Source organism: Scyliorhinus canicula, chromosome 10 (genome assembly GCF_902713615.1).
Source record: "Scyliorhinus canicula chromosome 10, sScyCan1.1, whole genome shotgun sequence".
Classification (NCBI taxonomy): Eukaryota; Metazoa; Chordata; class Chondrichthyes; order Carcharhiniformes; family Scyliorhinidae; genus Scyliorhinus; species Scyliorhinus canicula.
In genome coordinates, this window is record NC_052155.1 from 187,727,180 (window position 1) to 187,752,651 (window position 25,472).

Genomic DNA, 25,472 nt, shown 5'->3' on the forward strand with positions numbered 1-25,472 from the left:
TCCAACCAGAGCGTGGTACAATTGCAGAATAACTTTTGCCTTTTTATATTCCAACCCCCAATGATCCCCCCCCCCCCCCCCCCCAAGATTGCACAGCCCTTCAGGGGGAAACCATTCCGGGTTTTGATGACCCCTTGTTAGGAGGAGGAGGGGGCTCATCGAATCCCGACAGTGCAGAAGGAGGCCATTCGGCCCATCGAGTCTGCACTGACCCTTTGAACAACCACGCTACCTCGGCCCAATCCCCTCTCCTATTCCTGCAACCCCACCCTAAGGAGCAATTTAGCATGGCTAATCCACCTAACCTGCACACCTTTGGACTATGGGAGGAAACCGGAGCACCCGGATGAAGTGTTGGCTAGTGTAGACTTGAGAGATGAACAGACACTTCCAACACTGATGAAGGTTCAACTCAATTTTATTAACTACTTCTAACTAACTAACACATGATGACTGTGGGTCTAAATGATGCTAACTTGAACTAGAGACCTAAGCCTTGTCCGAACCAGTTTATTCTCTCAGCACGTGGTGTGAGTCCGTGCTGGGCTGAATAAGTTCCTGTTACGCTCAGAGGCAGCACCCAGAATGAGCGGGAACCATGATGCCCTCTGCCTTTATAGTGAGTGTATTCTAACTGGTGATTGGCTGCGGTGTTTGTACATGTTGATTGGTCCCCGTGTGTGTCCATCAGTGTGTGTCTGCACCATGATATACTGGTGTATATTATGACACCGGTGGAAACCCGCGTAGACACTGGGAGAACGTGAAAACTCTCCACAGTTACCTGAGGTTGAAATCGAGGTCCCTGGCGCTGTGAGGCAGCAGTACTAACCACTGTGCCACTGTGCCATGTGGTGTTGGATGTCCTTAGCCAGTGAGCTCAGATTAGCAATAGATTGCACTGCTTGATTGTCAGTAAAGGGTTAAAACAGAAACAACTCTATGAGCTGAATGAAAACACAAGAGCTTCAATGAGACTGAGTACAAACGCGATCAAACCTGTCTAAACGTTCACAGCCACTGCTTGATATTCAGTTGCAATGGTCCCCACTCAATGGGAGAATAAAATTCAATTATATTCTGGAATGCTGTGCCTAAGTCTCAGGCTTTCTTGTAATCCTATAAAGCATTTGGAGTATTTAACCACAAATTGATAACAGATTTTTTTAAAACCTTGATTACTCAAAGAACCCAAACACTATTTTGTTCGATTTTCACTTTGGCCTTAACCACCTGGGGGATTAGGCAGATGGTGGCAGAACACTGGAGGGTGCCCATCGTGTGGGCATGAAGCTTGATACTCATTCCATTAGCCAACTGAGTCAGCCTGAGTGTTCGAACCCCACTCCAGACAGTCCCAGCACGTGGAGGCTGGAGCTCCGGAGGGTGGGAGTTCCAGGTTGACTTCCAGTGGGATCCTCTCAAGCTGGTGGTTTGGGGGGGGGGGGGGGGGGGGGGGGGCATCATATGGATTGCAAGAGCCAATTAAATCCTCCGACCGTAATGACATCTGCTGGGGTAAAGTTGGTGACTGCCCACGGAAGGAGGGTGCACATCACAGCGAATCAGAGTGTTCATCATCCTGGGAATCATGCTGTTTGCCAAGGGAAAGATTTACACCAACGTCAATGACACCTTGTCACGGTGTCAATTGAGAAACTTTCCAATTTACACACTTCAAGGGAAGAGCACAAAGACGCAAAGACAATATTATTACGGTAAACTCCCTTTGAGGGGGAGAGCTGGCTGGTGGTGGTTTAACCCGAGAATCACTACACCTCAGGGGAGGGGCAAGGTTGAGAAGGCGGGGCCTTCATGAATAACCTCAGCCGGTCCGGGAATTGAACCAATCTGTAGGCCTCGCTCAGCATCACGAACCAGCTCTCCAGCCAACTGAGCTAGACCAGCCCTCAACAATATAACAATACAGCAATGTCAAAGCTTTATGATAATCACACAGGCTGTTTACCAGCTCACTGATGGCTGGATACATTCTGCAATAGGAAGACTAAAGAACTGAGATGACCTCTGCTCTTTGTGGTTTTTACAAATGACTTGGATGAGGAAGTGGAAGGGTGGGTTAGTAAGTTTGCCGATGACACAAAGGTTGGGGGAGTTGTAGATAGTGTTGAGGGTTGTTGCAGGTTACAACAGGACATTGACAGGATGCAGAGCTGGGCTGAGAAGTGGCAGATGGAGTTCAACCTTGATAAATGTGAAATGATTCATTTTGGAAGGTCGAATTTGAATGCTGAATACAGGGTTAAAGGCAGGATTCTTGGAAGTATGGAGGGACAGAGGGATCTTGGGGTCCATGTACACAGATCCCACAACGTTGCCACCCAGGTTGATAGGGTTGTTAAGAAGGCGTATGGTGTGTTGGCTTTCATTAACAGGGGGATTGAGTTTAAGAGCCGCGAGGTTTTGCTGCAGCTTTATAAAACCCTAGTTAGACCACACTTGGAAAATTGTGTCCAGTTCTGGTTGCCTCATTATAGGAAGGATGTGGATGCTTTGGAGAGGGTACAGAGGAGATTTACCAGGATGCTGCCTGGACTGGAGGGCATGTCTTATGAAGAAAGGTTGAGGGAGCTAGGGCTTTTCTCACTGGAACGAAGAAGGAAGAGAGGTGACTTGATAGAGGTGCACAAGGTGATGGGAGGCATGGATAGAGTGGATAGCCAGAGACTTTTCCCCAGGGTGGAAATGGCTGTCACGAGGGGACATAATTTTAAGGTGATTGGAGGAAGGTCTCGGGGAGATGTCAGAGGTCGGTTCTTTACACAGAGAGTGGTGGGTGTGTGGAATTCACTGTCAGCAGGAGTGGTGGAGTCAGAGTCATTCGGGACATTTAAACAACTCTTAGACAGGCACATGGACAGCAGTAAATTGGAGGGGTGTCGGTTAGGTTGGTCTTAGAGAGATTTTTCAGGTGCTGCTTCAGGTGGTAAATCGCACCCTATAAAGTGCACCATTCATTCCTCCAGCCCCCAACAACCCCAACCCCCACACCATGTTTCAGCCATGGCACGCTGAGTCTCAATCCTTCACCCCACAAATTGAATGTTTTATTTTACTGGGATCTTATAACGGGATGCCAGCAGGCGGTACGGGCAGTGTTGTGAAGTTGGGCAGGAGTTTGACTCGCCCACGCTGAGCAGCAGATGCTCCTGACATTTCTGAATGGCGACCACCCATATCCACAGTGACGGGTTCACTATTACACTCAGCCCCCTTTATTTTAGGACTGGTTTGAGGCTTCAAAAGTAGACTTAACTGCAACATTTAGGTAGGTGCCAACGAGACGCCCTGCCATACAAAACAGGTATCGCCCGTGTCTGGTTGTCGATCACACCAGACGAGGAAGAACAGAATCATTCCCAAAGACTTTTGGAGATGCACTCGAGTGATATTACAGCGACTGGTTACCCGATACCCTTGTCCATGTTAATGATTGCACCATGGAGACCTTCCTTAATCTATATCTAAATTGCCTGCTTTATTTGGGTTAATGTTAGTCATGGTAAAATCTTGGCAAGTTTACTCATTAAACACAGGGAAGGAAATGGTATGTAATTTCAGAAAAATTATATATTTATTGCTTTAGTTTGAAAGATTGGCGAGCTGTCAGTGCTATTATTAGGAGGTTAAGCCTGCTTTGCTACAATATTGTTAACTAGAACTTCATTGTGTCTCTTTACCTTACATATTTAAAGATATTTAAATCTATCAAGTACTTATCTATGGGACATTGCTAAACTTTAAAAAAATATGTTGTGGGATGTGGCTGTCGCTGGCTAGACCAGCATTTATTGCTGGGCGGCACGGTAGCACAGTGGTTAGCACTGTTGCTTCACAACACCAGGGTCCTGGGTTCGATTCCCGGCTTGATTCACTGTCTGTGCGGAGTCTGCACATTCTCCCCGTGTCTGCGTGGGTTTCCTCCGGGTGCTCCCGTTTCCTCCCACAAGTCCCGAAAGACGTGCTGTTAGGTGAATTGGACATTCTGAATTCTCCCTCTGTGTACCCGAACAGGCGCTGGAATGTAGCGACTAGGGGCTTTTCACAGTAACTTCATTGTAGTGTTAATGTAAGCCTACCTGTACTAATAAAGATTATTAATTGCCCTTGAGAAGGTCTTCGGCAGCACGGTAGCATAGTGGTTAGCACTGTTGCTTCACAGCTCCAGGGTCCCAGGTTCGATTCCCGGCTTGGATCACTGTCTGTGCGGAGTCTGCACGTTCTCCCCGTGTCTGCGTGGGTTTCCTCCGGGTGCTCCGGTTTCCTCCCACAGTCCAAAGATGTGCAGGTTAGGTGGATTGGCCGTGCTAAATTGCCCTTAGTGACCAAAATTGCCCTTAGTGTTGGATGGGGTTACTGGATTACGGGGATAGGGTGGAGGTGTGCGGTTGGGTAGGGTGCTCTTTCCAAGAGCCGGTGCAGACTCGATGGGCCAAATGGCCTCCTTCTGTACTGTAAATTCTATTTTTTTAAAATAATAATTAAGGTGGTGGTGAGATGTCTTCTTGAACCGCTTCGGTCTCTGTGGTGTAGGTACACCCACTGTACTGTTACGGAGAGAGTTCCAGGATTTTGACCCAGTGATAGGAAAGGATCGGCCGATATATTTCCAAGTCTGGGTCAGGGTGGTGAGTGGCTTGGAGGGGAACTCCCAGGTGATGATGTTCCCTTGTGTCTGCTGCCCATGTCCTTCTAGGTGGTAGTGGTCGTAGATTTGGAAGGTGCTGTCTAAGGAGCTTTGGTGAGTTGCTACTGTGCATCTTGTGGCACACGGCTGCCACTGTGTGTTGATAGTGGAGGTAGAGGATTTGGATGTTTAAGGTGGTGGAGGGAGTGCCAATCAAGCAGGATGCTTTGTCCTGGATGGTGTTGAGCTTCTTGAGTGTTGTTGGAGCTGAACTCATCCAGGCAAGTGGAGGGTATTCCATCACACTCCTGACTTGTGCCTTGTAGATGGTGGGCAGGCTTTGGGGAGTCAGGAGGTGAGTTACTTGTTTTTGTAAATCCACCACTCTGTCTTAGAATTCCCCCATACCAAAAAAAGGACCAATATTCTAAAATGGTGAACAGGGATTCTCACTCCCTGACTCCGATACAGGCTTCTGTGGGTGCTATTCAGGTCAAACTCTCCTTTCAAGTTATCCCCCGGTATAACCCATACCTTCACCGAAGAATTTTACCTACTTACCCCTTAATAGCATTGATGTCCTGGGTCCTGCGTTATTAAGGAAGTGAAGTAAGCTAATAACCACTTTTTCAGGTTAAATTATTTTATTATTATCATACTTTTTTTTTATAAGTTGTAAACACTTTCTCTACAGAAAGGTAAACAGATTAGTGATTTTGGATGTTGTCTGGTTGGTTGGGGACCTTCAGACCCAAACTTAACATTTTACCTTTAAATCCTAGCCTTCTTTAAATCTATTACCGTTTACACTCAGCTGTTTGCTTTGCCTTTCCCATAACCGAGTTCTCTCTCTCTCTCTCTCTCCTCCTCTTCTCTCCTGATGCTGGTTCTCTGTTTTCTGTCCTCCTTCCTCTGAGCTCCGTTCTGACCTCTCCAGCTGCTGCTCCCTCGCGTTCTGCTTTTTCCCCCGATGTCTGCTGCCTCGCACGTGGGGGGAGGAGCGAGGGAAGCCCGCGCTTAGTGATTTTTGGCGGGAGATCGGGACCTCCGATAGGGAAAGGACTACGGGGCTTAAAGGGGCAGTCCATTACCATATTTCAACAATACAAAGAAATGTATGCAAACTCTGTTTTTTTCTTTTTCCCTTTCTCCTGCTGCAGGTTGTAATAACAATTCTGACAGACTGAAATTGACTGCATTTTTGACAGAAGAGCTGGCCACAGTTTCTGCTCTTTTCAGCTGCCACCAACCTCTTGTGGGATCTTTCCCTGCACTCTCCCAGACCAGATATTGGCAGAGTTCTATGTTTCAAATGACACATTCTGTATTTTCCAGAACATACTCTTCGCAGAAATCACAGCCTCTAACCTGCTCTTGTAGTCACAGTATTTATATGACTAGTCCAGTTCAGTTTCTGGTCAATGCTGACCCCCAGGATGTTGAAAGTCTCCTAGTCTTCTTTGAACAAATTAAGAATTAGACAAACCATTTCTACCATTCATCCCATATTGAAGGATTGGACATGGCTTTGTTTCTATAACGAATCCTCAAGGAATATAGAACATGTGAACAGGAGAAGGCCATTCAGCCCATCCAGCCTCTGTTTCACATGTCCACACCCTTTTGAGTGATGAACTGCTTCCTGACATCACCCCTGAACAGGCCTGGGTTCAATTTTATGGTTCTGCCCTTTTGTTCCGGCCTCTAACCCCCTCCCCCCCTCCCTCTGCACCCCAACCCCCCCCCCCCCCCCCCCCCCCGGAAGAAATAACCTTTGAAATCCTTCACTTATTTTAAATGCCTTGATTAGATCTCCTCTTAATCTTCTACATTCAAGGGAATGCTCAATGCAACATGTCCTATTTTACACAGTCTGCTCACCTACCAGGTGACTACAATGTGGGGGGAGGTGACCACGTTGCTCCAATCAGATCCAACCTCCCTGCTGGGTGTCAGCGCCTGGAGATCTGGGACTGTCTGGAGTGTGGCCTGCACCTGAAACTATGCATCTCAGAAGTGAAATACTGACTGAATGAGGGACTAACCTTGGGGTGGAGAAGGTGGGGATCCTTATCCAATTCAGAGAAGTGTTTCTGCCCCTGGCCCACAACAAGATTTTGTCATTTTACAACCTATTGGGATTGTTCTCTCTCTCAAGAAGTTTAAGGGGAGTATATTCAAAATTATACAGGCTATGACTGAGAAGTTGGGAATAAATGTTTCCACAGGAGGAGGGTTGTTACCTAGATTTAAGATAATTAGCAAAGGAACCAGGGGGCTGTGGTGAGAATGATGTTTACTCAGTGGGTTGTGATCTGGAAGATGCTGGCAGAAAGGGCGGTGCCAACACGGTCAATAAGAACTTCCAAAGCGGAATTTGAGAAATATTTGGAAAGGAAAAATAAGCTGAGCTATCGGGGAAAGAGCAGGGAGGAGTGGGATTAATCTTTCAAAAGAGCCAGCAGAGATATAAAGGACCGAGTGGCCTCTTGTCGGTGCTGCATGATTATTTGGTTCTGTACTTGATGGCCAGATTTTACTCAGCGAACAATTAATTCAACAGGAAATGTTGGAATTCTACATCGGCTCAATCAGAGTCCGAAAGAGAAAAGGCTTTTGGAGGGAACCTGGCACCGGAATCAAATCCCAGAGTTTCTTTGTCTTGTTTCAGATTTCCAGTATTCAGTTAGTCTTCATTGTTTAGGATCACAGAACCCTTGTTGGGAGCCTGGACTGCCTTCCAGTGCCAACATCTCGTAGGAAACGCCACATCACAGCCCCGATGAAGGAAAGCCTCCACGGGCACCCAGCTTTGTGAAACTTTCCATGTCTTTGCGCAGAATTCCCCTTTGTGTGTTTTTTGTTGATAGAGCTAATTCCCTGCCCTGAATGTTGGAGTTGATGTACATTAATCATTTGTTATCCTCTGTCGGTAGGGTTTTGGGAATCCATCTGGAGAACATTGGCTCGGCAATGAGATGATCTTCCTTCATACAAACCAGCGACAATACTCACTGAGAATTGATCTGAGAGATTGGGAGGGAAACCAGGCGTATTCCTTCTATGAGAAGATTCAGGTGGCAAGCGAAAAACAAAACTACAGGTAGAGAATATTTCTGAGTCTCTATTTCTGCCCTTGGCATTTTTGCTGCTTTCCCCAGTCCTGTAGGAACCGTTGGGTAATGAAAGATATCCGATTCCCTATCTACAATCCTGGTAGTCACATGAGACAATGATAATGGAATTGTTGGCCAATCACAGCATGTGATCTCCATCAGTGAATCTACAGGTGACCCAGACATGAGGTGAGGAAAATCCCCAGTGGTCGAGAGTTTCGGACAGCAAAGGTCCAGGTTCACCTGTTCCTCTCGAGGCACGTTCCAGCCCCCACATGCCATGTCTCCAATTACTTCTGCACTAGATCCCAAAATGTTGCTTTTTTTAAAGAGATCTATTGGGTTTGCAATTGAATGAATGAATTAGATCCGTTGGCTTGATTTGATGAAAGAAAGATCTGATTACTGCTATAAGATAGGAGGTGGAATTTCCCGAACTGGGACTAAGTCCCGTGGGGGGGGGGGGGGGGGGGGGGGTCAGGATAGGGATTGTCTCCCACTACAGAGGGTAACAGGAAACCAGATCACACCGGGTCAGAGAATCCCCGGGGGTGGCGAGAATTGTGCCCCGACGCCGGCTCCCCCATTCTCTGGCGCCGATTCTCGGGCGCCCGCGGGATTCCCGCCACGCCGGTCGGGGGCCGTTGACAGCGGCACCCCCCCCCCCCCCCTCCCGGTGATTCTCTGGGCCCCAATGGGCCGAGTGGCCGACGAGTTTGGCTGAGCCCCGTCGGCGTGGGTTACTCCGGTCCCACACGGCGGGCAGGCTGGTTCCGTGGGGGCCTATGTTCCTCCATGCCGGGCCCCTGTAGGGCTCCACCTTATTGCCCGGGGGCCAGCGCACAGAAGGGAAACCCCGCGCATGCGCGGAAATACGCCAGCCGTAGCGGCATGCCCTGAATCACACCGGCCGTTCCGCGCATGCGAGAACTCGCGCGGGCCGTTCCGCACCGGCTGGAGCTGCGGGGACCACTTTGGCGTCGACCTAGCCCCCTGTAGGGGGGCATTCCCCATTATTGGGGACCGTTGACGCCGGAGTGGTTGGCGCCGCATGGGGACATAGCCCCATTATTGGAGAATCCCACCTCTTCCATCTCCGGCCTAATAATTACGCATCTGGGGGTTCTGTGCCGTATTCTGTGATGGGACGGACTTGATGGCGTACGTCCTGCCGTCATATCTAGGTGCCATATTCCAAAGGCGATCGAAATGAATGATCCATCATTGGAAAAAAAGCTGGTTCTCCTGGGAAAGAAGCTGGATCTCCTGGGAAAGATGCTGGATCCCCTGGGACAGATGCAGGATCCCCTGGGACAGATGCAGGATCTCCTGGGAAAGATTCTGGATCTCCTGGGAAAGATGTTGGATCCCCTGGGACAGATGCAGGATCCCCTGGGGAAGAAGCTGGATCTCCTGGGAAAGAAGCTGGATCTCCTGGGGAAGAAGCTGGATCTTCAGGACAATCTGAGGTTGGAAGATGAACCTCCTTGAAGACACTGAAACTTGAAGATCCACCTGATCGATGCTCCCCTCACCCACTGCTGTTGGTTTTCAGGGTCCACGGTCACTCGCTGCTTCCATCTCAAACTCGGGAGGCTTGTTGTTTCTAAGAACAGTGAAGAAGCTCAACACTATCCAGGACAAAGCCGTCCCGCTTGATAGCTTCCCCTTCACAAATATTTAAACTCTCCACCACTGATGAACGGTGGCAGCCGTGTGTACCATCTACGAGATACACTCCAGGAACTCACCAAGACTCCTTCGGCAGCACCTTCCAAATCCACAACCTTTACCAGATAGAAGGACAAGAGCAGCAGATACCTGGGAACCCTACCACCTGGAGGTTCCCCTCCAAGTCACTCACCACCCTGATTTGGAAATATATCGCCGTTCCTTCACTGTCACTGGGCCAAAATCCTGGAATTCCCTCCCTATTAGCACAGCGGGGGTACCTACACCACTTGGACTCCAGCGGGTCAGTAAGGCAGCTCAGCACCACCTTCTGAAGGGCAATTAGGGATGGGCAATAAATGCTGGCCTAACCAGCGTCACCCACATCCTGAGAATTAATTTTTTAAAGACTTGTAGTTGATACCTATCATAGAATCACAGAATTTACAGTGCAGGAGGCCATTCGGCCCATTGAGTCTGCATCGGCTCCTGGAAAGAGCACTCACTTAAGCCCACACCTCCACCTGTAACCCAGTAACCCCACCTAACCTAAGGGCTATTGATCATGGCTAATCCACCTAACCTGCACATTTTTGGATTGTGGGAGGAAACCGGAGCACCCGGAGGAAACCCACGCAGACACGGGGAGAACGTACAGACTCCGCACAGACAGTGACCCAAGCCCGGAATCAAACCTGGGACCCTGTGCTGTGAAGCAACTGTGCTAACCACTGTGCTACAGTGCCCCCCCCCTCCCCCCCCCAGCTGTAATGAAATGCATGAAATGAAAATCGCTGATTGTCACAAGTAGGCTTCAATGAAGTTACTGTGAAAAGCCCCTAGTCGCCACATTCTGGCGCCTGTCCGGGGAGGCTGGTACGGGAATACCTGTCATTGATTGATAAAATTAATCGTGAATCACTTAGTAAGTGACTTACTTCCACACATTTTGACCTTGTCTTTTGCCCAACCTCTTTCGTTCCGTAAAGTACGTTTTAGTGGAGCCTCTTATCTAAATACACAGGAAATTATGGTCTGCATTACTGTAATTTCCTGCCGCACAGTCAGTGAGAGGAGCTCCCAGCCTGCAAAGGGAAAATTGACCCGATTTTAAAATTCAGACATCAGCAAACAGGTTCATTTCAGAGAAGAACAGAAATTTCACATCTTCAAAGCTCAATTCCAAAAATGTATCGAGTTAAGGAAGTAGTGATGGCGGGGTGACTGCTTGTGATGAGAAAGTCACATCAGCTTATCCAAGCACCTGGAGGAAACCCACGCAGACACGGGGAGAACGCGCAGACTCTGCACAGTGACCCAAGCCGGGAATCGAACCCGGGACCCTGATGCTATGAAGCAACAGTGCTAACCCATAGTGCATTGACGCGTGATTTGGTTACCTGACCGAAGGCCACCTAATTCAGCTGGGCAAAATTGTGCCTCATTGCTCTCCAGTCAACACCTTGGGAAATTTTATTTGGTTCAAGGTACCATGTAAATACAATTGTTGATGTGCTCTGACTGCCATTGAAAGCTTGCCTAAAGGTAAACATGCAGGTTGAATCTGTGATTAAGAAAGCGAATGCAATGTTGTCATTTATCTCAAGAGGGTTGGAATATAAAAGCAGCGATGTGCTACTGAGCCTTTATAAGGCTCTGGTTAGGCCCCATTTGGAGTACTGTGTCCAGTTTTGGGCCCCACATCTCAGGAAGGACATACTGGCACTGGAGCGTGTCCAGCGGAGATTCACACGGATGATCCCTGGAATGGCGGGTCTAACATATGATGAACGGCTGAGGATCCTGGTATGTATTTAATGGAGTTTAGAAGGTTAAGGGGAGATCTAATAGAAACTTACAAGATAATACATGGCTTAGAAAGGGTGGACGCAAAGAAACTGTTTCCGTTAGGCGAGGAGACGAGGACCCGTGGGCACAGCCTTAGAATTAGAGGGGGTAAATTCAGAACAGAAATGCAGAGACATTTCTTCAGCCAGAGAGTGGTGGGCCTGTGGAATTCATTGCCGCGGAGTGCAGTGGAGGCCGGGACGCTAAATGGCTTCAAGGCAGAGATAGATAAATTCTTGATGTCGCGAGGAATTAAGGGCTACGGGGAGAATGCTGGTAGGTGGAGTTGAAATGCCCATCAACCATGATTGAATGGCGGAGTGGACTCGATGGGCCGAATGGCCTTACTTCCACTCCTATATCTTATGGTCTTATGTGAGTGAATGGCACAGTCAGATAATCACACACAACGTAACATCCTGGAAAACCATCTCTGCAGCCTATACCCACACCCTCAATTTCCTGTCTTCTCACATCAGTGTCCACGAAATAGAGGTAAAAATCACCAAAGTGACCACACATTGCTTTAGTTAGTCCTGTCACCTGGCGATAGCATCAGAGGGTGGCGTAACATCGACTGCAATAGTGGCAGAAAAACATTGCTGCTATGATTGATCCAAGTTTTCATGACGGAGCTGGAGGCACTGGCCAGAATGACATGTTCAATAAAATCCAAGTGTTTGAGCTGCTGTAATTCCCTGGACATTTCATTAAGACTCGTTCCAGCTGATTGACATATCAGATGGGAGCAACGTTACAAATGTTGCTGTTCATAAATACATCCTGGCAGCCACTTCCAAAATCCTCAAGCCCAATTACTGGAGCAAGATAAATTACTGCTCAATTTTTTGGGCGACAAAGTAATCTGCGGCAGGAATATAGTTGTCAAGGGGAAATGTTGCCAAGATATTTGAATGGATGTCGAGTTTTCTTTATTAATTGTCGGAAGGAATAGGGTTTGGAGCCAGAACCTGGCTTTGCTTTATTCCTTTAGCCTGGGGCAGAGAATTGGCAGACCAGAGTTTGAACTAAGACATCTGTATTTTTCTTTCTGACCACTCGACCTTCTTGTAGCATTTGGTGGATGCGAGACCTTACACAGCGTAATTTCACACTTTCCATCTTATTGCTTTTGCTGTTGTTTTCAAGTGCCTCGAGTACTTGTTTAAAAAAAAGTCTTGAAGTGTTTAGGATCTTGTCAATAAAAACCAAAGTAACCCTGTAATAATACAGAATCATGGATGGAATTCTCCGACCCCCCCGCAGGGTCGAGGAATCGCCCGGGGCCGGCGTCAATCCCGCCCCCCCCCCCCGCCGTATCCCGAATTCTCCGCCACCCGGGAATTGGCGGGGGCGGGAATCGCGCTGCGCCGGTCGGCGGGCCCCCCGTGGCGATTCTCCGGCCCGTGATGGGCCGAAGTCCCGCCGCTGACAGGCCTTTCCCGCCGGCGGGAATCAAAGCACGTCTGGTGCCGGCGGGATTGGCGGCGTGGGTGGGCGCAGTGTCCTGGGGGGGGGGGGGCGCGTGGCAATCTGGCCCCACGGTGGCCTGGCCCGCGATCAGGGCCCACCGATCGGCGGGCGGGCCTGTGCCGTGCGGGCACTCTTTTTCTTCTGACTCCGCCACGGTCTCCACCATGGTGGAGGCGGAAGAGACCCCCTCCACTGCGCATGCGCCGGGATGACGTCAACAGACGCTGACGCTCCGGCGCATGCGCGGAGTTCCGCCGGCCGGCGAAGGCCTTTCGGCCCCGGCTGGCATGGCGCCAAAGGCCATTTGCGGCGGCCGGCGGAGCTGAAACCACTCTGGCGCGGGCCTAGACCCTAAAGGTGCGGAGAATTCCACACCTTTGGGGAGGCCCGACGCCGGAGTGGTTCTCGCCACTCCGCTACGCCGGGACCCCCCGCCCCACCGGGTAGGGGAGAATCCCGGCCCATATTAGAGCTGGCATCCCTTTGTTAGACCACATCATGATATGATTGTACTTCTTAATTCACTTTCTTCGGATGCAATGTGTTAACGGACAGAGCTTCTGCTTTTGTGCAGTCGATGATCTGATCTCAAACTCAGCTCAAAATTCCACTTGTTTCTTCGACTGAATATTTTCTTCAGCTTTCCACGCAGACTCATATCGCCAAACACGCATTCTCCCATGACCCAGGAGATTCGAGCAGCGATTTGCAATGTCATTATTTTGTCCTGTGCCTTTTAAAAAACATTATTCAATATATTTAAGAATGGTAAATTGGCGCAGGTTTATTAATGTGATAGAAAACAGGTTCAACTCAAAAATGCACATTTTTAAACCAAATATCTCTCGCCCACCACCTGTGGGTAAATCACTGACACCAATTATCGAAGCCATACAGACACATTTACCAGTTTTGTTGGTGGACAATAATCAGTTTCTTAGTTAATTAAATACTCGTTTGTAGTTAATTGTTGTAACAATCTGCTGAGTTGGTGCCCTTGCATCTGAAAAAAAGATTAATTTTTGAGCCTTTTCACAGTCCCACAAATGACACAATTGGTGATAAATTGCCACAGCGATTAAATGGATCTAGGGCCTTGGCCAGGGGCAGTTTCTTCCAGGGCAACGTTCTTCGAACCAATGCAAACAGTTGCGGAAGTTCGGTTTGTGCTGAACGTAAACAGTGTTTGAAATTCCGGAATATTTTGAGTTGCTTTGGCAGTTTTCAGGCAGATTGCGTTAGTAAAGCTCCGTAGAAGCCAACACACCCTTAGGTGCTCATCTCTGCATGCACTTCCTGTCAGCGTCATACCTGACACCCAGGCACCGTGTTTCTGTCACACTTTCTGTGCCAATCATTTACAATACAACCTGCCACGTCCACCTTTAGAATGGAACACACTCACCGTGCAAGCTGTTCACTCAATGTTACACACTGATCTGCCCCCAAATGCTTTGTGAAATGTTTTTCACTCCAGTTGTGTGTTGAAATGTATCAGGGGGCCATTTGCAGCTGATGATGGCTCAATGAAAAGAAGGCACAGGGCACTCTTCTGCCCCCCTGGGAAAAAGGTGGCAGATGTTTTCCCATGAAAACCACGATTTTCCTCTGTGTGCTACTGTAACCTCAGCGTTAAACCATGTTTTTTGGTTACTTACGGCACAGAGATGTGGCAGCCAGGAAGATGAGGGCCTGGATTCTCCGATCTGGAGTCTAAGAGCTGCCACCAATGGAGAATGGCTACTGGGTCTCTGCTGGCGCTGGGTGTGGCACCCAGATGCAAGTCTCAGTTCTTTAGCATGCTAATTTATGCTAATTTATGCACGGGGAAGAACTCGCCAGGTTCCGCCAGAAACTCGGTATTGGGTCGCCGTTTTGAGTGGGTGGTCCGATACCGAGTTCCAGTGTCAGCCCCCTCCCTCACCCCAACAATGCAAATCCCCCCACTCTGCTGACAAGTAGGAACATCCTACCCTCCCCCCCCACCAAGGGAATAACGGGTCACCCTCCCACAACCCACATATATGTGAGTGACATGACCCCCCCATCGACCCTCCCAATCAGAGACCCCCCTCACAGGCCCATGTCTGAAAGTTGAAGAGCAGTCCAGGCAGCAAAATCACTGCATTTTCATTTACCCTTTCCTCAGACAAAAGTGTTTAAAGCAGCGGTTGTTACAAGTGTCAGAGGCTTCTTTGAAACGGCCTCAATTCCTTTGACAGTCTTTGAAATAAAAATCTTCCACTCAATTTCACACAGCAATACATTGCATTAGCTAATGATTGACAGTTTTGTTACTGCAGGGACAGGTGCTTGGAGGATTGTTTATCTATCTTTCCCTTCATACTTGAATGCATCTCAAGTACCCTGCTTTGATGCCAACCACAATGTTTATAAGCACGCCTGCTATGATTGACAGCTCCTCACCACAGCAAAAACAGCTAAGTGCTTTGTGCTGTGATGGACGATTTGCATTTCATGCGTGTGTGCAGTGGAGGGGTGACGCATTATTTCCGTGGTGGGGGGGACGAGGCCCCTATGTATCTGGTGGGGAGGGCCGGATTTGTGTTGTGTGGGGGAGGGGTCCTTCACATCAGTTATGCACTGACCCCCTTGACCCACCCTGGGTGCCACCACACCAGAGTCACGCTTGGGCAAACGGGGACCAAAGCCCACCCGGAGGATTTCCTTCTATGGGGGTGGTGAATCGGGCTTCCAGCACAATTTGCGCCCTCTCATTGGTGCGGGGCGGGAGGCGCGCTGAGGCCACTGGATGGGAATTGGAGCATCGCAACAGCGCCAAACCCGTTTTCCCTTCAATGCCCCATTTTCTGCGCGACCAGGAACCCCGATACCTCCATCGGGAAATGGAGAATCTACCCCAAGGTTTTTACCTCGCTTTCACATAGGAACCCAGAATCACATTGCCACATTCACAACGTGCCAGTCTTTCCTCAGTGAGTGGTACCCCCATCTCAGGGTCGGAGGGTGTTCAAGCCCTAATTTGGAGCCCAGGGCACAACATCGAGGCTGAAACGTGCAGTGCAGTCCTGAGGGAGTGCGGAACTGTCAGAGGCGCTGTCCTCCGAATGAGTGGGTATAGCCAACCCCATGGCACCTTTTTTGAAAAAGAGCAGGAGGGTTATCCCCAGTACTCTGGCCAATATTCAACCAGCATTAGAACAAATGATCTGGTTGTTATCATATTGCTCTTTGTGGGATCTTGCTGTGCACAGCTTAATTGTCCCACATTACAACAGTGACTACTTCTCAAAGGTACTGCATTGGCTGTATGGAATGTTGTGGGAAGGTCTTTCAGTTTGTCTACTTTGACACTGCCTTATATTTGTTGTGGAAACTTTATCGGTGGACATCATGATTTTGGCGCTGCTCAATAATCTCGCTTTTGTTGCGTTCAAGGATTGCTGGCATCTCCGTTCAAATTCTGGAACCAAACTCAACATGGCAGCTGCTGAGGAAATGGCCCTCGGAGCTCAAACTCTCGGTTTGTTTAACTGTCCATCAAAAGGTCTTTGCTACCCAAGGACTTGGAGGGATTAATTAAAGCATTAATCCTGTGGTGAATGCAAAGGAGATGGGCCCCTGTCTGATTTTCCACATCACGTTTATGGAGAAATCATTCCCAAATTAGGTTTCAAGGATTAGGTTCAATGGTTCAAACAAACGCAGCAGCTCCCACATTGACAATGCTTTCTCTATTCGTTTGTGGGATGTGGGCATTGTTCTAAGGCCAGCATCTGGAGTTAGCCCCCACCCTTGAGAAGCTGGGGGGGGGGAGGGGGGGGGGGGGGGACCGCTGCAGTCCGTGTGGTGTAGTTACACCCACTGGACTTTCGGGAGCTCCAGGAATTTGACCCAGCCGCAGAGAAGGAACAGCGATATAGTTCCCAAGTTAGGATGCTGTGATCAGTCAGATGGAGTTTGTAAAGGGGCAGGAACTGCTGCTTGATGTTGCTGGAATAATAGTTTTGATCTTTCTACTGATCATTTCTTCGAGTTTTAGCAAAGGCTGAAACATGTTCAGTACTTAAGCAGTCTGTGTTTGCATGCAGCAAGACCGGGACAACATTTCCATGATCTCACTGGACGGGGTAACAGGGTTTGTTGGGGGGAGTGTGGGGTAGGGAGACTGAATCCTATAATAATAATCTTTATTGTCACAAGTAGGCTTACATTAACACTGCAATGAAGTTACTGTGAAAAGCCCCTAGTCGCCACAACAAGGCACTTGTTCGGCTACACAGAGGGAGAATTCGGGGAATCACGGTGGCATAGTAGGTTAACACTGCAGTCTCACGGCACCGAGGTCCCACATTCTCCCCATGTTTGCGTGGGTTTCATCCCCACAACCCAAAGATTTGGAGGCGAGGTGGATTGGCCACACTAAATTGCCCCTTAATTGGAAAAAACAAATTGGGTACTGTAAATTAATATGAAAAAAGAGAGAGAATTCAGAATGTCCAATTCACCTAACAGCACGTCTTTCGGGACTTGTGGGAGGAAACCGGAGCACCCGGAGGAAACCCACGCAGACACGGGGAGAACGTGCAGACTCCGCATAGACAGTGACCCAAGCCGGGAATCGAACCTGGGCCCCTAGAGTTGTGAAGCGGCAGTGCTAACCGCTGTGCTCCTCCTGTTTCTACATCCCTGACATCAATGACAGGAAACATCCAGGTTGATGGATTTCCAGGTTAACTTGCAGCTCAAAGACTTTTGTCCTGTAATTCTCTGGGAGTTTGAGCTGATGACGATGCAACGGGGAGCGCTGAGGCATCTGGGACCTCAGTGAACTACGGGGCCGACGTTCTGTCTCCTTAACCAATGAGGTTTAAGAATGGAGAAAGAAACAGAGGAAGGGTGGAGAAGGAAATCAGTGAGTTAGAGTTGAATCAGGGACAGAAAAAGAAATAAAGAGCGGGAAAGAAAGTTTGGATTAAGACACAAAAAAGAGCTGTACAAAACTCTGGTACGGCCGAATTTGGAGTATTGCGGGCAATTCTGGTCGCCGCATTATAGGAAGGATGTGGAAGCATTGGAAAGGGTGCAGAGGAGATTTACCAGGATGTTGCCGGGTATGGAGGGAAGATCTTATGAGGAAAGGCTGAGGGACTTGAGGCTGTTTTCGTTAGAGAGAAGAAGGTTAAGAGGTGACTTAATTGAGGCATACAAGATGATCAGAGGATTAGATAGGGTGGACAGTGAGAGCCTTTTTCCTCGGATGGTGATGTCTAGCACGAGGGGACATAGCTTTAAATTGAGGGGAGATAGATATGGGACAGATGTCAGAGATAGGTTCTTTACTCAGAGAGTAGTAAGGGCGTGGAATGCCCTACCTGCAACAGTAATGGACTCGCCAACACTAAGGGCATTTAAATGGTCATTGGATAAACATATGGATGATAAGGGAATAGTGTAGATGGGCTTTAGAGTGGTTTCACAGGTCGGCGCAACATCGAGGGCCGAAGGGCCTGGACTGTATTGTAATGTTCTATGTTCTAGGAAGTAAAATAAATTAAAAAATTTAAAATACAGAGTTAGAGATTTCCCTCGGAAGAACATACCACCTGCAGGAATGAGATTGAACAGTTTCAATTGTTCTCTTTATGGGCCAGAGAGGTTGAATTATCGTGTAGTTAAAAGATTAAATCATTGGCGTTAGTGTTCTGTGCTACATTTATGACAATTAATGTGTAACGGCAGCAAGTTTTGAAAAATCGCATGGAGGTTGAGGGCGGTTCAAGTGTGAAGTAAATCAACCAACAAGTTCTGGGGATTCATAGCGTACTTGGCCATTCTCTGAGCTTGCTGCTTGATTTGTGCGTTAATAACAGCACGCATCGTTAACACTGCCCTTTTATTGAAGCAAGCATCAGCCCCATGTGCCCTGAATGAGGTGATAGTTCCAACGAAAGCTTTGACTTGGTCCCACAACTATTTTCAAGTCTCAAATTCTTCAATAGAAGGCAAAGCATGTTTGTTTTACTTGCTAGTTCTCACTGCGGTGCAGCCTATTATTATCCCATAAAAAGGAAAATGCCGGGAAAAGCGAAACAAAAGTGGGGGGGGACAGCCTCCACACGGCCGCTGTGTTTCAAAAGTGCACAAAGGTCAGATGGAAGGTAAGACGTGGCCTGTTAGCGTGGCCATGGCCGAATCCTCACAGCTACCCACTGCGGAGATTTTATACAGAAGCCCATCACTTTCAATGAACCATTTGATTGTGCAGGACTCCCTATCAGACACCATTGACACTCAGGGAGTTGAAATATGTTTGGATAGTCTGATTGTATATTTTGTCAGAAGTCTTAGTCCCACATATCTTGTTTTGGCACATGTTGTCTTTTCGTGGATTTTTATGGAGAAACCGAGCTCAGTTTGCCATTAAAAAGAAATGATTTTTGTGCAGACGAAACATTAACTCTGTGGTTGCCTGGGCAAGTTACAGATCCTCACTCCCGGAGCCAAGGGGTTGATGTCTCACTCCCGTGTTGTGTTATTAGATTTGTGGTGTTTTTGTGGTACAGCGATGCTACACAACTTGTATATTCCTGATGCAGAAGACTGGTGCTTGGCCTGTGAGTCCAAGAACCCGGTGTAAGGGACAGAGGTTGACCACATATGTACAGGAACTATACCTTGAGGAACCTCAAGTAAACTTCAAAACTGATGGAACCCCAGATTGATCGTTTTAAAAAAAATACATTTTATTTATTTTTTAAATTTAAAGAGTACCCAATTCTTTTTTTCCAATTAAGGGGCAATTTAGCGTGGCCAATCCACCTACCCTGCGGATCTTTGGGTTGTGGGGGTGAGACCCACGCAGACACGGGGGGAATGTGCAAACTCCACACGGACAGTGACCCGAGGCTGGGATCAAACCCGGGTCCTCGACACCATGAAGCAGCAGTGCTAACCACTACGCCACCGTGCAGCCCTAAAAGAAACCCATTTTAAAGCTGATTTGTTCCTATGGTATTCTGCACAGTTGAGGAGGCAAGGAGATAAATCTACTCCCAAATTTCTCGGAAACCAGCCTTGGTGGGAAACACAAAGTGGCCGAGGAATCCTTGAGCCTTTCCCTCACTCTCCAAAGGAGACACTTGACCAAAGGTGATACAAGGTATCGGCATCTTCCAAGGTTTCTTCTGCAACATTAATGGTGATCTTTCAATTGCATGTTGGGATAGCATCACCCTTTCACCCTTCAACCCCTCCCGACCCCCATCCCTCCCTCTGCATCGCTATCCTCCATCCTGCTCCTCTCCTCTCTTATCTTCTCCTGCCCTCTTTTTTTTCCACTCCCCCCTTTCTTCTCTTCTCCTTGGCCCTTCCCCAGTCTGGCTCTGTTCATCTCTCTATAATTTGGTGCACCCAAAGTCACACTTTTATTCATGACTCCCCCCAAGTGTGATGCCATTGGAGACCAGCCAGCCATTGAAATCAAACATGTGACATGCGTCTCAAATAGTTCCATTCCAGTTAAAAGTCAGCAATGTGAAAAGATAAAGAATCTTCATCCTTTGAAGAGCAGATTTTTCATTATCAAGGTGAGAATATTCCTGCTGCAGAAGTTTCCCTCTCGTTAATCATCCTTTCTGATCCCTTTATGAATCTCTTTAATATTCCTGGTGAACCCTTTCCGCCTCAGGGGTGCGTTTGGGTAGAGGATGAGGGGTGGCTGTGACCAGCTGTGATGCCTCTGTAGTCAACAAGACCCCGAGGCTCCTGGGTTAAAGTACAGGAGGGTGATGGGTCTGGCCAAAGCCGGTAAGATTTTCAGAGAGGTTAGGAAGGAAGGGTAAGAAAAATGGGCAAAAGAAAGGAAATATCTGAGAAGAGGCAAAGTCTGAAACATGAGGGATGTTATTACAGAACAAAGGAGGACTGGACTATACATCGATCTTAATAAAATGTAATAGAACAGCAAACAATTGTATTTATCTACGCCTTTGCAATGAATGACTCCTGCACCTCAGACCTTACCCAGGAGAGGAGCTGCCTATTCTGGGAAAGCTGACAGTTCGAAGCTTGATGCTTGACCATCTCTCTACCTTCCGATCACAGGGAGAGGTGTGGGTTTGGAATATCTGTTGGAATTAAAGCACTGGTTTATTTCCAATCCCAAACTGATCGATAGTCACGCGAGCAATGGATAAATGATTTATTAAGTGACGAAGTCTAATTTACTGATATGAATAGTTATTGGGTCAGTAATCTATCCTTTCCTTGTATTTCCCACGTTCTGCCTGTTACTTAGAGCCAGGTGATTAACAACTACAGTAAATACAATGCAAACAGTTGCAGAGTCAATATTGAGCGCTACAGTCCAGGACTATGAAGGAGAGAAAGCAATAAATCTTCCTTCCTGGGAAATATTCCACCACTATTAGACGATGCGCTCGGTTACTGGAGCATTAGACACTCTCAGCATCAATATTTGCTTTTTGATGATTTAAGATTGGACTAATCTCCATCTCCACAGATTTTAGAAAAGGCCTTAATAAATAACGGGATCCCTTTCTCCCTCGTTTTTCACTAGTCGCTCAGTGAGTGGCCCTCGTGTCTCACAGTCAGAAGCTTGAAGCCTCACTCCAGACTTCCGAGCGCACAGTCCAGGCTGACACACCCCATGCAGTCCTGAGGGAAAGCTGCTCTCTCAGAGATGACATCTTTTGAGGGCGACATTAAACCCCTTTCAGGCAAATATACAAGGTCCATTGTCACTGTTTGCAGAAGTTATCTCTGGTGAGCTGGCCAATACTTATCCTTCAATCAACATTGATTGATTGATTGATCAATTGACTGTCACATGTACCGAAGTACAGTGAAAGGTATTTTTCTGCGGCCAAGGAAACGTACACAGTTGACAAAACAAAATCACTAAAGGCAGATTGCCTGGCCATCGTTGCATTTCCTCCAATTAAGCCATTGTTTTTCGATCTTGTCGGAAACTCCATCCCCTCATCACTGACTTCCATCCAGGGCAGCACGGTGGCGCAGTGGTTAGCATTGCTGCCTGCAGCACCGAGTTCCCAGGTTCGAATCCCGGCCCTGGGTCACTGTCCGTGTGGAGTTTGCACATTCTCCCCGTGTTTGCGTGGGTTTCACCCCCACAGCCCAAAAGATGTGCAGGGTAGGTGGATTGGCCACGCTAAAATTGCCCCTTAATTGGAAAAAATAATTGGGTACTCTAAATTTTTAAAAAAACAATTTTTTAAAAAATCACTGACTCCATCCGTCTGTCTCCCTGACAACTGAGACTGAAAAGCTCTGTTTGCAACCTTGGCACCATATTTACCTCAGAGAAGTGGGTGGCACGGTGGCACAGTGTTTAGCACTGACGCCTACAGCGCTGAGGACCCGGGTTCGAATCCCGGCTCTGCGTCACTGTCCGTGTGGAGTTTGCACATTCTCCCCGTGTCTGCGTGGGTTTCACCCCCACAACCCGAAGACGTGCAGGGAGGGTGCATGCCAAATTACCCTTACTTAGGAAAATAAAAATAATTGGGCACTCTAAGTTTATTTTTAAAAATATTTACCTCAGTGAAGCCCTTCCACCACGTAGTCATTGCCATCGCAAATAATGTTTGCCTCCACCCTCCACCTCCATAACATTGCCGTTAACATGCCATAACATGCTAAATTGCCTTTGGTGTTCAAAAAAAAAGGTTAGGTTGAGTTACGGTAGAGATGTGGGCTTGGGGAGGGTGCTCTTTCCAAGGGCCGACGCGATTGGCCGAATGACCTCCTTCTGCACTGTAAATACTGTGAACTTTTTATTAATAAGGGACAATTTAGCGTGGCCAATCCACCTACCCTGCACATCTTTGGGTTGTGGGGGCGAAACCCACGCAGACACGGGGAGAATGTGCAAACTCCACACGGGCCGGAATCGAACCTGGGACCTCGGCACCGTGAGGCAGCAGTGCTAACCACTGTGTCACCATGCTGGCCTCTTATTTACTGAATGATTAGCTACAGAGGATGAGAGGTTGCCAGTTTTTCATTCCCATTGCCTCCTAAGCAAAAGATGCTTGTAAGTCCTACTCCTCCCCCTGTACAATAAGAAAATTAGGCTTATTTTGTGGAGTCCCCGGGTACACGTTTCTGTCGGTGCAGCGATTGTACTGACCCTCGCTGTGAAATGTCAACGTTAATTTACTCCCCCTGCTGTGTCCTGTATCGCTAGCTCAGTTAGTTTGTGTGTGTGTCTGACAGGATTAACCTTGCATTCTGATACGTGTAAAATCCCCAGCTAGATTTCTGAACTTTAACTAGCTGTAGTTTAGATCCCGTGTGTACAACAAACTCTGCACTCTCCCTGAAAATATATCAATTTATTTTCAAAATGACAGTACGGCAAAAGTTCACGCTTGCTAGAAAGTTCCTCATTCCTTTCAGTCATGCCTGAAGACTGACATCTAAAACCACTCAATCTCCTCATTCCTCCCCTTCACCTTTCTGCTTTAACCTTGTCCTGTTTCACCTCTGCTGTGATGATTGGTACCTCCCCTTTCTCCACTTCAAAGGCGGCAGTTTGAGAAGTTCCACTCCCCAATGATCCTTCCTTTGACAATAAATGTCCGTTCGTCCTTTACGATCTTTGTCTTCCCAAGAAGCTGACCTCTGTTCTTTTCATGTTTGGTGATTGTGCTCGCTCTCTTCTCCTAAGTGGCAGCTTCTGTCCTCCGTAGAAACTCCTGCCCTTTCTCAATTCTGATTTGACCCAAAACTTTCATATTGAATTTACTTAATTTCCTTGATTTCAATGTTATTGTTGTCGGTTTGTCCGGTTTGTTTTTGTCGTAATCAGTAACCAGTGTGGAATTTCTCTGAAAATGAATTGTGCGTCAACATCTTTTTGTAGACAGTGCGCTGTTTGATAAAGCGGATGTGTTAGCAATTAGCTCTAATCACTGTTGCTTCACGGCTCCAGGGTCCCAGGTTCGATTCCCGGCTTGGGTCACTGTCTGTGCGGAGTCTGCACGTTCTCCCCGTGTCTGCGTGGGTTTCCTCCGGGTGCTCCGGTTTCCTCCCACAGTCGAAAGATGTGCTGTTAGATGGATTGGCCGCGCTAAATTACCCTTAGGTTAGGATGAAGTTGGGTGTGGGCTTGGGTAGGGTGCTCTTTCCAAGAGCTGGTGCAGAATCAATGGGCCGAATGGCCTCCTTCTGCACTGTAAATTCTATGATAATCTATGAAACCGTAGCCAGCTCAAAGTACTTCGCTCATCGTACATCTCTTCCTTGCACTTTATTTTCGATTATATCGAAGAGAACAAAAGATTTGCATTGATATGACACCTTTCACAACCTCAAGACATCCCAACGTGTTTTGCAGCCAATGATACACCTTTTATAACCATAGTATCCCTACAGTACAGAAGGGGGCCATTCGGCCCATCAAGTTTGCTCCAACCCTTCGAAAGAGCACCCAAACTAACCCCACTCCCCCGTCCTATCTCCATCTAACCTCTGGACACTAGGGGGCAATTTAGCATGGCCAATCCACCTAACCCGCACATCTTTGGACTGTGGGAGGAAACTGAAGCACCCGGAGGAATCCCACGCAGACACAGGGAGAAAGTGCAGGCTCCGCACAGACAGTGACCCGAGGACAGAATTGAACCCGGGTCCTTGGCGCTGTGACGCAGCAGTGCTAACCCACTGTGCCACCATGCTGCCTTTGTGAATAGTGCAGTCACTGTTGCAATGTAGGAAACATGGCAGCTAATTTGCACACAGCAAGATCCCACAAACAGCAACATGGTAATGAACAGATCATCTGTTTATTTAGTGATGCTGATTGTCGAATAAATGTTGGCTAGGGCACTGAGGAGAATTCCTCTGCTCTTCTGAGGAATTGTGGCCATGGGATCCTTTACATCAACCTGGGGTGGCAGACAGGCCTTTGGTTCAACGCTTCAAACGAGAGTCAGCACCTCCGACAGTGCAGCACTCTCTCAGTATACAACACCTGGTCATTGACTTCAGGAAGCAAAGTACTGTACACACCCCTGTCAGCATCAGCGGGGCCGAGGTGGAGATGGTTAGCAGCTTCAAATTCCTAGGGGTACACATCTCCAAAAATCCTTGTCCACCCACATCGACGCTACCACCAAGAAAGCACAACAGCGCCTCTATACGTCCTCAGGAAACTAAGGAAAGTCGGCATGTCCACATTAATTCATACCAACGTTTACAGATGCACTATAGAAAGCATCCTATTGGGCTGCATCACAGCCTGGTATGGCAACTTCTCAGCTCAGGACCGCAAGAGACTTCAGAGAGTCGTCAACACCGCCCAGTCCATCACACCAACCTGCCTCCCATCCATTGACTCCATCTACACCTCCTGCTGCCTGGGGAAAGCGGGCAGCATAATCAAGGATCCCTCCCACCCGGCTAACTCACTCTTCCAACTTCTTCCATCGGGCAGGAGATACAAAAGTCTGAGAACACATATGAACAGACTCAAAAACAGCTTCTTCCCCGCTGTCACCAGACTCCTAAACGATCCTCTTATTGACTGACCCCATTAACACTACACCCTGTATGCTTCATCCGATGCTAATGCTTATGTAGTTACATTGTATACCTTGTGTTGCCCTATTATGTATTTTCTTTTATGTCCTTTTCTTTTCATGTACTTAATGATCTGTTTGAGCTGCTCGTGGAAAAATATTTTTCAC

At 47.9% G+C, this 25,472-nt stretch overlaps 1 protein-coding gene and 1 long non-coding RNA gene across 2 annotated transcripts in view; one reads left to right on the forward strand and one right to left on the reverse strand.

The window, feature by feature from the left end:
• Positions 1 to 20,850, reverse strand: part of LOC119972855 — a 56,017-nt gene extending 35,167 nt beyond the window's left edge. The window contains exon 1 of the long non-coding RNA XR_005462163.1: positions 20,764 to 20,850. This is a non-coding gene — a long non-coding RNA (uncharacterized LOC119972855). The remainder of the gene's footprint in view (positions 1 to 20,763) is intronic.
• The window catches only part of LOC119972854 (angiopoietin-1-like), a 183,826-nt gene that overhangs the window by 147,842 nt on the left and 10,512 nt on the right, over positions 1 to 25,472 (forward strand). The window contains exon 7 of the mRNA XM_038810360.1: positions 7,585 to 7,751. Within this exon, the coding sequence (XP_038666288.1) occupies positions 7,585 to 7,751 (167 nt within the window). The remainder of the gene's footprint in view (positions 1 to 7,584; positions 7,752 to 25,472) is intronic.